The 14,507-nt window shown below is 45.9% G+C and overlaps 1 protein-coding gene across 1 annotated transcript in view; it reads left to right on the plus strand.

Annotated features, from left to right (window-relative positions):
• The window catches only part of ITIH2 (inter-alpha-trypsin inhibitor heavy chain 2), a 37,871-nt gene extending 23,688 nt beyond the window's left edge, over positions 1 to 14,183 (plus strand). The window contains exons 16-21 of the mRNA XM_014607520.2: positions 3,026 to 3,154; positions 5,472 to 5,585; positions 7,526 to 7,724; positions 9,844 to 10,016; positions 11,480 to 11,591; positions 13,776 to 14,183. Coding sequence (XP_014463006.1) covers positions 3,026 to 3,154; positions 5,472 to 5,585; positions 7,526 to 7,724; positions 9,844 to 10,016; positions 11,480 to 11,591; positions 13,776 to 13,923 — 875 coding nt within the window. The 3' untranslated portion in view covers positions 13,924 to 14,183. The remainder of the gene's footprint in view (positions 1 to 3,025; positions 3,155 to 5,471; positions 5,586 to 7,525; positions 7,725 to 9,843; positions 10,017 to 11,479; positions 11,592 to 13,775) is intronic.
• Positions 14,184 to 14,507: the final 324 nt, after the last annotated feature.

Consider the following 14,507-nt stretch of genomic DNA (forward strand, 5'->3'; position numbering starts at 1 on the left):
GATGCTCCCACAGCACCAGGCAGCCTCATGCTGAGATGTTGGGCAATTCTGCGCATGCTACCTCTGATAGGGGAAACGGCAGGGCTGTCCTAGTGTGCCAGTACAGGTAAATGAATTCACTTTAACTAGAGACAAAACTAAATAACCCAGGAATAGCCAACTAATTAACCATCTGAACATGGCTATGTTGCTTCCATGCCAGGACTATCATTCAAGCCTAGTGAGTAGGCCCATGTGGAAGATAGGCTATTAGGTTGTATTAGAGGTGAGGGGAAGGTGGCTGTGGGATAGCAGGTGAGGTTGGGGAGTAGATGGACTGTGGTGTTGCGGGGCTGGGAGAAAGTGGACTATGGAATCGAAAGGTTGAGAACCACTGTCCTAGGGCAACATGTTTGTGTTCAGTCTGCAATTTAGACAAAAAGGTCTAGTAGCCTTCAGGTCCTCGTTGAATATAAAGTCTTGCCCCTGTGCTATCTTGTAGCTGTTGCCTTCGGTGAGGATTGAATGCACCAAGCTGGCAGTTGTAAGCAAATCAGTACGCCTCCTGTGACACATCTCTAGGTACTCTCAGACATATCACTCTGCTGCACTTGAAGAAGTGTAGACACACTGTCTGAGACGCATCTTTGCCATTTGGTGTCTCTGGAGAGCCTCCAAGATAGTTATTGGTAACTCCGAAGATTGCATGGAGTATTTTTAGTCCATAGTGTTCCCTTATGACAAATTGGGGCCTGAGATAATCCCCACTGAAGTAAAAAAGTGTTTTTCCACTAAATTCAGGGGACATCAGGCCAGGAGCTCCTGATTAATCAACAACCATTGCCTTGGGTTCTTCTCGTGGTCCATGTCTTATAATAGCAGTATTATTTTTGTTGAGGAAAAATGTGTGAACTGAAATGATAGAGGCACTGAAAAACAAAGAAACGAATTCCTGAGACAGCAAAGAATGGTGATTTATTGTTGGTTAATTAACAGGAGATGTACTGATAGGTCCTCGATGTGTGACAGAGGAAGCAACCAGCCTATATTGCTGCAAGAGTCTTACAGTTGAGCTGCTTATTAAACTGCAGGGCCCTCTGTCTTGCATTCTCAGTTCCCAAACTGCTGGAAACATCAAAAGTGTACTCATTGTGGGAATATCAAATGTGGTTTTTAGGTCTGTGAGTTGTTACAATTCAGTCATTTGTTTTTCTTTTAAACTGGACATCCACAACTGAGATCCAGGTTATTCATATTGGGTGCATCTACATGTGCAGTTAATGAGACTGAATAAACTCCAGCACAACTTGAGCTGGAGTAAACTAATCCCAATGTCACCTTCTACACATGTGTTTAAGCACAGTAATTTGCTCCGCTATCAGATAGTAACTGTTTCTGACAGGACTACCCTAAACTGGAATAAATGAATCTACTGCACACTAATTGTGGTGCACGTATAGATGGTGACACTTTACTGCACATTAAATTAGTCGATTACGCAGAAAAGCACATGTGTAGATGCATCTGCTGTGTAGTAAACTTGCTACTGCTAAACACTGCTGCCCAGAGGATCCCATTAGCTCAACCTACTATAATGGACACACATACACAGCATCAGCTGATTGCTCCCAATTATGTTTTGCTTTTCTAGCAGATAAAAATGATCTCATTGACATCAACATTGAGCCCCATTGTTCATTCAGTGGGTTTACACATCTCCCTGTAACATTATATGCTAAAGACTGAATTCTATCACCACTAAAATCAATGGCAAGACCCTTGGGGTGCTGACAGAAATGTAAGTCTCCACTGTAACTCATGGCACTCTGCGTAAAGCACCATGAGTTAGAGCAATTCCCCAAACCAGGGGTGGGCAAAATGCGGCCTGCGGGCTGGAAGCAGCCCACCAGGCCATTCTATCCAGCCCATGGGGTGCCTAAAAAATTTAGAAAATTAATATTTATCACCCTGGATGCCTCTTATGCAGCCCTTGATGGCTTGCCAAAACTCAGTAAGCAGCCCTCCCCACAAAATAATTGCCCACCCCTGCCCCAAACCCAACAGACATTCACCTGTTGGGTCAGGGGAAGGGATGTTGCCTACCTGCCCATTCCATGATTGGGGCTGGGCTGATGTAGCCCCACCCCCACCTCCCAGCTCCGGTGCTGTCTGTAGGAAGGGAGAGGGGCAGAAGGAAGGGAGCTGCTATGGAAAGCTATGGAGTCCTTGCACAGGTTTCAGTCCATTCCATAACAAAACCGTATTCCCAGAAAGCTGCACTAGAGGGAGTTTTGCTTGAATAACAATGGAAAAAGGTCTAACTTGTATTTTATGAATTAGACTACAATGTAAAGTATAAGGCCCTCCATAAAGTATAAGGCCCTTATTCATCTGAGTAGTCCTTAGGCAACAGAAGTAGGCCCACATTAGGTGTGATAAGGTTACCAGTCCCACACTAGTGTTCTCCATCACACTGCTTCTCCACATAAAATACCTCCTAAAGCAGGAACAGTGCAGCAGTGTCTTCATGGCAGGGTAATGAACATGGGGGATAAGCCAATTAGCTCTGTCACAGCAGCGCTAACTATTTGGCCCAGAAGGCTACATGGAGGCAGCTACACTGCTTCCCGTTTCTCAGGCAAGCATCACACAGGCTGTTTCCAGGTGCTGTGAGTATATCATTTAGATATAGCTTTATTCTTGCATGTCCCAAACTGAGAAACCGATTCAGCAGAGCACTCAACTTAAATCTCAATGCTTACATTTAATTATGGGGTAATTCTTAAGCCTCAAAGGCTTTGCTGAACTGGGGTATATTCACAGGAAATAAATGTCAAGTTTTAAAGCACACACAATGAACTGGTCAGTGGCCCACATTCTCCCATCAGTTAGGGCAATGCAAATCTGTCATTCTCTTGTAGTAAATAGATGTATCCCAGGTTTACCCCAGTGTGAATGGGACCGGAATCTGGTGTTCTGTCTGAGATTGAACCCAGCGCTGGTCAATGTGAATAATTACTTCAGATATAACTTCTTCACCAAACAGGTACCCTGGGGATAACCCCAAAAGTCCCTGACAAAACCATCCCATCCTGGGCAAATCCCACACCTGTGGCACCAAGTCCAGCATCTGCACAAAAAGCTCCAACGTTTGCAATGAAACCCATACACACAGGTAAACAATGACAAATGTATAGTGTCTCACTTTACTTACCGTGGCTCCTTGAGTTGTTTTAGAAATGGCTGGTGGGGGAGGGAAACGGGTTACTGAGGGGCTCAGTGTGTCCAGATGGACACAGATAACACCGATGTATTTGAATTCAAGGCCTAAATGTGTTTTGTGCTAACTGTGGCAGAGATCTGTGCCAGCTGCCCCATTTTTCCTTGTTGAATGGACTGCATTGTATAGGTTCTCAAACACATGTTGCTCCTTCTTTTATTGGCTGTTCACCTAAATAAGTTAACTACTACTGCCAGCTCAAGGAGCTACACCTTTAGCCAGGGTGGTACAGGCCAGCGCTGAAGGACTCAGATTCAACCCCTATTGATGATCCGTGCAGGCAATCATGTATACTCCAAAGTTACCCCTAAACATACAACATCCAGGACAAACCCAGGTAGATGATTCGGCTTTATGAAGGAGTTAGCATTGCTTGAACAATTCAAAACTTGAATGGACAAGGCCCTAGAAAGTAAAAGGAACCACTCTGAAGATAGGTTAGAAAATCTAATAGGTCTCTGCCATCGGCTACAGGCAGGATCTGTCCAGTGAGCTTTCTTTTGTCCTATCTATAGTTGCAAAGCTAATGAAATGTTATTTCCATTGTAAATGACAGCATGAATGTCCTGTGGTAGATAAGGATCTCTGGACTCGCTGCAAGCTGCTGGATCTTGTTAACACTTGGGTCTCTGCCATGAGTTAATGTCTATCTTACAGAAACCAGCTGGGAAAGCCATTGTCTGCAAGAGCTCAATAATGAAGCAGGAATAGGGTTAGCCATATGCGAATGTATATTCAACAGTAACTGCCGGCCCTTTTTTGGCATTCACAGGACAGATCAAGGGTTAATTTTAGACTTGGATATCATTCAACTTGCTCTAAAGGAAGGGAACAGAAGGAAGTTAAACTCCCAGCTCATTTGTATCCTCTTCTTACTGAAGGCAGTGATAAACCTTCCATGGCATTAGCAGTGCAGGATCAGGCCAGGAGTTAGAGTACAAGCATGGGATTTACAGTTAAATCCAGAGGAGGCTGGCACTTAAAATGGCAACCCAGAAAACCCCACTGAAAGAGCTGTTTAGTACTGTTTGATGGGAAAAGCTGAGCATATGAGTGTGTTTGAACCCCTGAACTTCTCCAAAGCATAGTCGGGGCTGTAAGCAAGCAGGCACCCCTGTCCACTCGGGAACCAAGCCCCGAATCCTCTTCCAAAGGCAGTTCCTACAACTCAATGCTTACAGAAATGAGCAGGGCTTGGTCTTTTATTTTAACATGTGTTTGGATGAGGCCTTTTTGTGCTCTCAGCCATGCCTGCCACCCCTGGAAGAGCCTTTTGGTTACCAAGCTGTAAGAAACGTTGAAATGAGGGAGACACTATCTGTCCTGCCTGATGAAGTTATATCACTGTGCAGGAAAGAATCCAGGAGTCATGGGGCCAAAGGGAGAAGCAATACAGGAAGGAGCATGTGCCTTGCCTAGTGGTTAAGGAGCATAATCAAGGGATGAGATGGGATGTGTAGTTTCTAATCCTACCCTCCAGCATTGTTTCTATGTTTAAAATGATGACTGTTGGATATACAATACAGAAGCCCGTGCCAGAGGTAGTTCTGTTCCCTGAGTGGCAGTGATGTGTGGGGTAATGGCTACCGACAGTGGCATGGCAGCAGGGATAACAGTGGCAGCAGCTGCTATTTTTGTACCCCATATAAGTCAAGCACCCAGGGTTAGTGCCCTGGTCTCCTCCTCTTAGCATTATGATACTGGTCCCTGGAGCAGACACCAGAACCCAGGCATCCCAGCTCCATCATGTGAAAGCCTTAACCGCTAAACTGTAGTTATGCACTCGCTTCTGGGCAGTCTCCCAAGAAGGGCATGCCATAGCCGTACGCCATGCCATAGCCATGCCATAGCTGAAATTCCTATGGGTTGAGGAAGGAATTTCACTGAGGCCTTCCACTTCCCCATGGCAAGTGCTCTAACCATTAGGCCATAACACACCAAGCAGCAGCAGTTCCTCCTCTCTTCTGTTTTAAGATTTGTCTATGTCAGTCTTGCCGCTTCCTATTGAGTGTGGTGAGAAGTAATTAATACTATGAAGCACTTCACAATTATTCAGCAGAAGTGACTATGCCTATCTGTGTAACTGGGTATTAAGCTGGGTGTAGTGAAAACCAGTACTGAGGTACTGAGCAAAAGCGGGTCACTTCCATGCAAGTATCGGACTACTGCTCATGGTACTTTGGTTTAATTCCCAATTATTTGTGCATCTTAGTTGATAATGACCCACATTTCATCATCAACCTGCCAAAGAGCCAAAAGAACATCTGCTTCAACATCAATGCTGAGCCTGGAAAGATTCTGAACTTGGTTTCAGATGCTGATACTGGTAAGAAGTTTATATCTAGGTTTTTCCTTAAGGGTTTTTGTTTGGGGAAGGAAACGTTTGCAGGTTGCAATGAGTTGCTTCTTGCTTTACTAAGCGCTGTCAGTTCTCATCAAACCAATTACCATATCCTCCTATGTACCCAAGTTTTACTCCACTGATGTCAGTGCAGCTACTCCTGATGATTTTCACTGGCATCAATGAAGTTAGCCTTAAAGCACATGCACACCTTGCAGAGCAGGGTGGCTGGGCTTGGCTCCAACAATATGAACACCAAGGGCCAGATTCTAGTCCATCTTTTGGGCACATAAATGAACTGAGGCATCTAAATACGATTCTGTTCTACACTGCTCGAGTCCATGAAAAACAATTAATGCAAAAGACAGGTGAGTCTTCCTCTACCTTGCCCCTTTTTGTGACTCACTCTGAAGGGCCAGTTGACAGTATGTTACAAAAATGGATGAATTCATGGATTTTCAGCGTCTCTAGCAGGGTGAAATAGAATTGCATTTAGGCACCTAAGTCCACTTAAACACCCAAAAGCTGGAACAGGGTCTGGTCCTAAGAGCATAGAATCTGTTCCCTGCAAACTGGATTGGAAGTTTATGTACTCTACATAGAGGTGCTCAGACATTTGGCCCCATGGGCCCTGCATGCTGGGATTGGGCCTGACCTGCCCCTGCTCAGCCCTGCGCATGGGGATCTGGCCCCGTAACACCCCTGCCCAGGCGTGTGTGCCAGGATTAGACCCCACATACTGGGATTGGGCCTGCACTGCCCCTGCCTGGTTACATGGCACCTTTGTCTGGCTCTGCATACTGGGCTCAGGCCCTGGTGCTGGGCTCACATGCCAGGATTGGTCCCAGGCTGCCCCCCTCAACCCTGCACACTGGAGTGGGGCCCCACACATTGCAATCAGGCCTATACTGTCCCCCCTCCCCCCAGCCCTAAATGCCAAGATTGAGCCCCAGCACACCCAATGTATTGCACGGGGCCATGCAATGTGGCCCGTGGGGCTCCCAACAGGTCTGGAAATTTGACAGCAATGGAGCAGCAGCCACTTTCCAGCCAGCCAGTTTTCAGACCTTTGGGGAGCATTGTGAGTTGGATGACATGGCTCTGTGGGCAGATCTGGCCTGTGGGCCGGAGGGGTGAACACTCCTGCTCTACACAATTGTCAGCCTTAAACATTTAGTAAAGAATCTTAAGTTCGTCACATGTATTTGGGCTTCACCCTGCTGCTCGGCTCGCAGTTATTGCTACTCTGCCCAATAATGTGAGCTGTTAGTGAGTTTGAACAGGTGATGCATTAGTAGCTTTCTTTCAGCGACTTAGAGCGGGCCTCGGATGTTCTGAGTAGGTTGGCTGTGGCCTGAACAGTGTGTGAGATAAGACATTTAGAAGGAATGTCTTGCATCTTTTCCCTTTTTAGGATGGTCAAGAGTGTCATAACAGACCTGCTAGGTCGTGATCAGCATGTATGTTGTGATAATAACATGAACAATAGAATGAATAAAGTCAGATGCATTTTATGAATAAGAATGAATGAATAAGAATGAATAAGCCTTGAATCAATAGAACGAATAAAGTCTAATGTCTTTTATCCATGTGGAGCTGCGAGACAGACTTTTGCAAATGCACAACGAGAATTGCATTCATTCTACTTGTGAACTGCTGCTGAGGATCTGGGTTTATTTCATTTGCACTTCCAGATCTGCACAAAGGAAAAAGTTGGGAGGGGAAAGGGGAGGAGAGAGAGAGAGGGAAAACAAAACCCAAAGAAATCTTCGGTGCCAAGCAGGAAATTAGATTACTAGCTAGGCCCCAAAACAAGGCAGTGAGAATCGACCCGCTCTGCTGAAAGCACTTCAGTTCAAAGAGCTGTTCTGTGACTTAAGTGCATGTCAAACTTGTTGACAATATCCACTGCTGCTTCCTCCTAGGAGTTGTAGTCAATGGGCAACTCATCGGGGCCAAGAAGCAAGAGCATGAGAAACTGAACACTTATTTCGGCAAAATCGGCTTTTATTTCAAAAGCAAAGACTTGAAAGTAGAAGTCAGCACAGAGATGATAACCCTGAAAGATGGATCTTACAGCACTGGGCTGTCCTGGGCCGACACTGGAAGCATCATTCGGAAAAGGTGAAAGGGAGAGTTTCCCTTGGGTAGAAATGGCAGAAATGCATTTAGAAAGTGTCCATCTCTGGGGATCAGAAGGCAAGATTGGCTTTTTACATTCCTAAAGAGATCCAGTCTGGTTAGCTTCCTACTCCATCCTTGAAATGAAAGGCACAAGGTCCTTTTGGTGGACAGCAGGCCATCCCCTGAGTAGCTGGTAGTCTGAAAAGGCCTTTCAAACACACTCACTGCTATGGTCTTTAGATGTTCATACTATTATAGCCTATTATTTGCACTGCAGGAGACACTGCAGGTGCCCCAATAAAAGATGTTAGGTACCGTAGTTTCTGTCCAAAAGAGCTTGCATCCCAAGTATAAGATAAAACAGGTGGTAAAATGAGATGGTACAAGTCAGCATGATCCACTGTCATCTCAGCAATGACATGCATATGAAAAGTTTATCACTATGGATAATAAAAGGCACTAGGCTCCTTGCTTGACCCTATGCAACCATAACAAAGCAGCATGTATTAGCATGTAGGACAGGGGTGGGCAAAATGCGGCCTGGAGGCCGGATGCTGCCCACCAGGCCATTCTATCTGGCCTACGGGGCCCATAAAAAATTTAGAAAATGAATACTTATCTGCCCCTGGCTGCCTATCATGTGGCCCTCGATGGCTTGCCAAAACTCAGTAAGCGGCCCTCTGCCCAAAATAATTGCCCGCCCCTGATGTAGGAACTCACAAATTCTAGTGGATTCTCCCATTGAGTTTCTTCATAATTTGGAGTTCCTTGATTCAGTTTCAAAGGTAGATTTGCACCTTATAAACTTAGTAAAACAGATATATAGTAAAAGCTTTTGTGAGCCAGAGCTTTCTTCATCAGATGCCGTAAAAGGATATGCACAAGGTGATCTATCAAATAGAGAGTGATTTGAATACAAGAGATAGGGAAGGAAGAAAAGGAAGGAGAAAGAACAGTGCTAGGAGAGGCAAACAAGTAATACACACATAGGGTAGGGACAAAAGTTACATATAAACTGGTTTAAGTGATCAGGAGCTGGTTTAAACCTGTAACAGAACAGAAATTCAGTGCACATAAACCGTTTTCAAAACTGGTTTAAGATAAACCTGGTTGGATGTAGTATCAGCCTTAACTGACACTCAACCCAGTTTATGGAACTTCTGTCCCAGACCCCATCCTGGTTCAAGTAAATTCACAGTCCCCCAGCATCCCAGGATGCTTTGCAGCTCTGAACTATGCTGCCTGCTGCAGTGGAGCAGGTACTACCTCGCGCCTCTGCTCCTTAGCCTGCTTCTGCCTGTGTCTATCAGCCCGTAGAGACAGGGGGCAGGGGAACACACTTCCAGGCCTCTGTAGCCAGGGTTTACACAGCACGTGGGGGTTTTTCAGCCTTAGCAGCCCTCCCTCCTCCCCCTTCCCAGCTGCTGATTGCTTCAGCAGCTGCCCCAGGAGAGAGGGAGAAGAAGACCTCCAGGCCAGGTGCCTGCCCATGCAGCCCAGCATGCGGGCAGTGGGGAGCCCCCACCTTGGGGGGCTTCCCTACACCCCAGTCCAGGTCTCCCCAGCCTGGGGCAGCCGCAGGGAGCTGGGGGGAATTCTTCCCCTCCCAAACTGCATTGCTGCTTGCCTCAGCCTCTGAGTCTCAGGCAGCTTCAGCAAGGGGAGGGAAATTCTCTTGCTCCTCCACAGCTGGTTTTGCCTTAGCTGCTACAAGGCAAAACGTTCCCCAAAACTTACCAGGTAATAGAATGGTCGTGGAATACGAATCTGTAGTCCCTGTTTAGACCACACTTAACAGAATCCAGTCTGGGGGTGATTTCTTGTTCTGTATTCATTTTTTAGTTTTGTTGCCTAAAAACAGCTACTTTGAGTCAGCGATAGATTGTTCAGGGAGGTTGAAGTGAAGATGAATGAGCTTTGGGTGTTACAATCCATGTTATTTGGTCCAGAATAGAAGTAGAAATAGAAATGGTCCTGCGCACCCTTTCCTGGGTAACAAAAGATCTTTAATTGCCCATTAAAATACAGAGCTGTTTGGATACTGTTGCATGCAGAACAAGCAGAGTATCTCTGCACAATGAGGGGCACTGATTTCACTTGGTGTTCATGCTTCTGCTAGGTTGCTGGTGTCCGTGAAGAGGGAACACAATGTGACTATCACAGTGGATGGGGAAATGTCCTTCATGGTTGTACTTCACCGCGTGTGGAAGAATCACCCTGTCAATGTTGATTTCTTGGGAATCTACATTCCCCCTTCAAATCCGTTTTCTTCCAAAGCACATGGGCTGATAGGTAAGGCCTGGTTTTGGGACGATGGGGGAAAAATCCACTTCTTTAGGTTTTTGGTCACAATCCTGTGTGTAAATACTCCGGAAAGAAGAAAGCTCTCAAAAGACGGGGATGAGGTGCAAAATCTTGTTCCGATAGTATTGTTGACTTTCCCGAATAAGTTTATCTTTTGGATTCAGAGAGATTTTACATAATCTACATGCATACAACCAGCCAGCTTCTCCGCTGGTACAAATCATGATAGCGTGGTCATAATAAGTCAATAGAGAGATGCCAATTTACATTAGCAGCAGATCTGATCTGCCACGTGTTAGGCCCTTACTACTGCATTCAGCATGTAGCCTTTGGTATCTGACTTCCCGAATGTGAAGCCCAACCCCTTAGAGAGTGCCTCTAGTCCACAGGGCCTTGAACAGTCATGCAAGGCAAAACCAAGGTCTTCGAGGTCTTTTTTAATGAAAAAAATGCTGTGATATATGTTATCTCAACAGCAATCGTATACTCCTGCTACTTTCCCAGTCCTGGATTGGAAGGGACCTCAAGGGATTCAGAAGTGACCAAGTCAGTCATTAGACTTGGCCATCAAGACAGGCCTAGCCCCAGTTTTGTGCTCCTGTGGGCCGATGCAACTCATGGATACTAGGACAAAATATGTGAGGATGAGGGAGAAACCATTTGGGGTCAGAGAGGTTCAGCTGCGGAAAAAGCATATGGACAAGGACAGGCTAATGTAAGGTCTGACCACTCTCAGGCCACCTACTCGGAGTGGCAGAGGGGGAAGCTTCCTTAACAAAGCCATTGTCTTGTTCCTTCTAAGCAGAGCCTCTTCTTTCAGAGAAGATGAAACAGAGACTTCTGGGACATCTTGATACCGCCTCCCTAGCGGACCCTATAAGCACTGGGTCCCAAGTGCATGTCCCAGAACTCATCTTAGGTTCTCTGTCTTGGACTTGGCTAGGAAGTAGAATAGAGATCTAATTTACATGACAACCTATTCCATCCTCCGGTGATGAGAGAGCCATCCCAAAACGCATTGGTTTTCTTCCCTTTGCAAGTCACCTTTAAGCCTCTCCTCCTGCCCCACTCCTCCTCATCGTAGTTCCCAAGGAAAGGTCTGCAAACGAACAGAACTAATTAGCATGCAGTTTTCTTCTCCGCACGTCACAACTTCACTCTTTTTCACGAAAGATGGCTGTGTCTAAAGTAGAGTCCCGTTATGTCCACAGCATGTCTAAAGCATCTTTCTGGGATCATTTGACCCCAGCAGACTTTCTGCCTATGGCAGGCTGGACTTGATGATCTCGCGAGGTCCCTTCCAGCCCCTAACATAGGGAATCTCTGAAATTAGAGATGGAGCCCTTTGATCCACACAGAAGGAATTTGCTCATTACGGTTTATTTTTAAATGTGCTATGCAGCAGGTTAAAATATGATGACCAAAGCAGTGTTGACCTTCTCTTTGATCAGGCCAGTTCATGCCTGAACCAGAAGTGTCTATCTTCATCGAGAGACCTGGTCAGGATCCAAAGAAACCAGAAGCCACCATGGAATTCAAAGGACACAAATTTACAGTCACCAGGTAGGATTTCTGAGCAAACAGAAGGCAAGTTTAACAAGAAAAATAGCAGACCCTAAAATTTGTAGTTGAATCCAATCAATAAGGATCTACCACATTCGCAGAGGCTGCCCTCCGATACCGCGGGCAGAACGTGGACCCAGCCAGCCATTTCGTGGATGAAGCGTGGTGGCTCCTCCTTCCCACCTGATTGGCTGAGGGGCCCCAATGGCCCCGACCCTTGCCAAGGGCCACATTGTCATGTGGCCCTGAGGTGGCTATTTGTCATGTGGCTCTGCTCCTCGCCACTGATTGGCTGCAAGGGCTGTCATGCCACGTGACAGGAAGCCCTCATAGCCAATCAATGGTGAGGAGCAGGAGCGATAGCCATCTTGCCCACAGCCCTTCGAATGGGCAGCCTCCCTGCTCCCTTTCCTGCCCCACTGTGCTTCTGCAGCACATCGAGGGCTGCTGGCTCACTCCGAGGAGCCAGCATTTTCTTTTCTCTAAGTTTTTTTTTCCCTCCATGGATTTCATGGTCACTGCCCAGTGTTAATGGGCAACGCTGGATTTCGTGGCATTCACAAAATTGCAAATTTGGTAGGTCCCCACAAATCGATCACAATATTAAAAAAAAAAACACCAACAACAAATGGAAGTCACTTCTTAAAAAATGACTTTGGACTTCTCTCTGTGGGCCTAGAGATTTCCTTTGTTTAAAACCGCAAACAAACGTCTCGTGCTTGTCAGCAGAGCATATCCAGAGTAGAACTGAAAGTCAAGCTGGGTTCTTTCGTGTTTGTGGATCACCCCGTAAAAGTCAGATTCTGGCCTTAGTTATAATCACAGAGATCCAATGTTCATTTCTCCTGAAGTCTTAGGTGATTCATGTCAACTGCATTGTCTACCCCACACCATGGGAGTCCATGGCAATGCTGTGAATCCATAGCTTTGGCAGGAAGGAGAGGTGGGTTGGAGCCAAAGAGCAGCTAACTCCTTGGCAGTGGATATTGCCATCAAAATTGGCATAGGAAGTAACGCTGCTCTCAGGAAGTTAGCATGATTAGGATGGCAAGGAGAGAACTTTTGGCAGTATGACCCCCCCTGGAACCTGCTTTGCAATTAGGGAGGCCAGGCCACTAAGCTAACCAGAGGCCTCAACAAGATCACAAATGGAACTGAAGTGCCATTAATGTCTGTGCTGGAAGTAGCTTGATGGCTGCCCCATCTCTATACAGCTTGTCCTATGACAAATCATAGCTCTGGATTTTGTCAAGGAGGATGCTAGCCTCAGGAGAGCGACGTGTTTCTGTTTGAACTCTTCTTATAATGCACATTTTTTTGAAGAGAGGTGGCCTGCACAGACCATGATGCATCTGCATTTCAGAGCTTGTTTATCAAACACCTTACATCCCCTTGGGATGCAAGACATCAGCAGGCTTTCCCAGATTAGTGGAACTTTACATCTGGTTTGCAATTGAGAGAAACTTGTTCAATCCCAAATGGTTTTCCACATGCCTGCCAGAGACAGGAGGAGTCACAAAGCTGTGATCATTATTAGGGGTCTACCCAACTTGAGGCGGCAGCTGGCTGATTTTACCAGGGGCAGGGGGCAGCTGCCATTTTCATGGGCTGATCAAGGTGGGCCCCCTCCACACCTCTAGCTCAGGGCCCCACCCCTCACTGCTGATCGGCTGGAAGGGCTGACTCACACAACCCACCCCTCACCACCAATTGATGGAGAGGGGCAGGGCCGCAACACAGGCAGCCCTCTCAACCAATCAGTGGCCAGGGGAGAGGCAGCAGCCATCTTGGGCTTCTCTTTTTGCCAGCAGCACACTCCCCCCGTGCACTATGCAGCCAGTTCACAGTACTGTGAGGCTGCTGGCCCCCTCTGGAGAGCCAGCATTTTATTTTCAAGTTTTTTTTATTTTTGCTCGTGGATTTCACAGACATTGCCTGCTTTTGTGAATTCTGTGAAATAATGATTAGGGACCTATCAAAATCACAATGCTTTGCAGCTTACTTTCCATTATGTTGCCTATCAAGGTAGGAATCTTATCATCATGCAAATAGAGGGGCCCAGCTGCAAACAGGCACCTCCAGCTAATGACAGTCAGCACCACTGAGGATCAGGTCTCACTAATGCGTTCTTTTTTTAACCTGTAATAGCATAACACCTCTCCTATGTTGCTTCCTTTGTTGCAGAGGGTTGCAGAAAGACTACAGGACCGACCGAGTGTTTGGAACGGATGTGCAATGCTGGTTTGTGCACAACAGTGGGAAGGGTTTCATTGATGGGCATTACACAGATTATCTTGTCCCCCACCTGTACAGCTTTCTGAAGAATCCCTGAAAGGCCAAATGCTAAACCAGTTTATAAAGAATAAAAATCGTTTTGTTTCCTTTCCACGCGCAAGACAACTCATTCTTCTTGGCCTAACAACCCAGGCCACTGGGCAACAGGTATTTGACTAAAGCAGCCATTGATTCAAGTAGTGTTTCAGAGTGGAGGAGGAGGCTGTCACTGTAAAACACAAAAGTTGCTTTCCTTTATAAATACATTTCTTAATAAGTAGTACATTTAAAAAAAAATAAAAAACTGTAATAACACTACTTGTTGGATTATAGTATTGTATCCTCTACATGCGGTATCTGATTTGGGTTGATGCCAAACTCAATTAAATACTTCAACAGAGGGATATTTAAGGAGACTTGCAAGAATGCTGTAAATGTATTTGCTTTCTTAGCAGTTTACAGCAATGAAATAAATGACAGTATTTAGCACTTAATCCATTGCTTTCATCTTCTAAGCATTTTGAAAACATTAATAAAAGTATTCTATAAAGTTTTATGTAGCTTATGCATGGACAATAAAGCTGGGTAGGTGGGAGGAAAATAGTGCTCACATTACAGAATAATCCCATCAATAGAGGAAGC

The sequence above is a fragment of the Alligator mississippiensis genome, chromosome 4 (assembly GCF_030867095.1).
Source record: "Alligator mississippiensis isolate rAllMis1 chromosome 4, rAllMis1, whole genome shotgun sequence".
NCBI lineage: Eukaryota > Metazoa > Chordata > Crocodylia > Alligatoridae > Alligator > Alligator mississippiensis.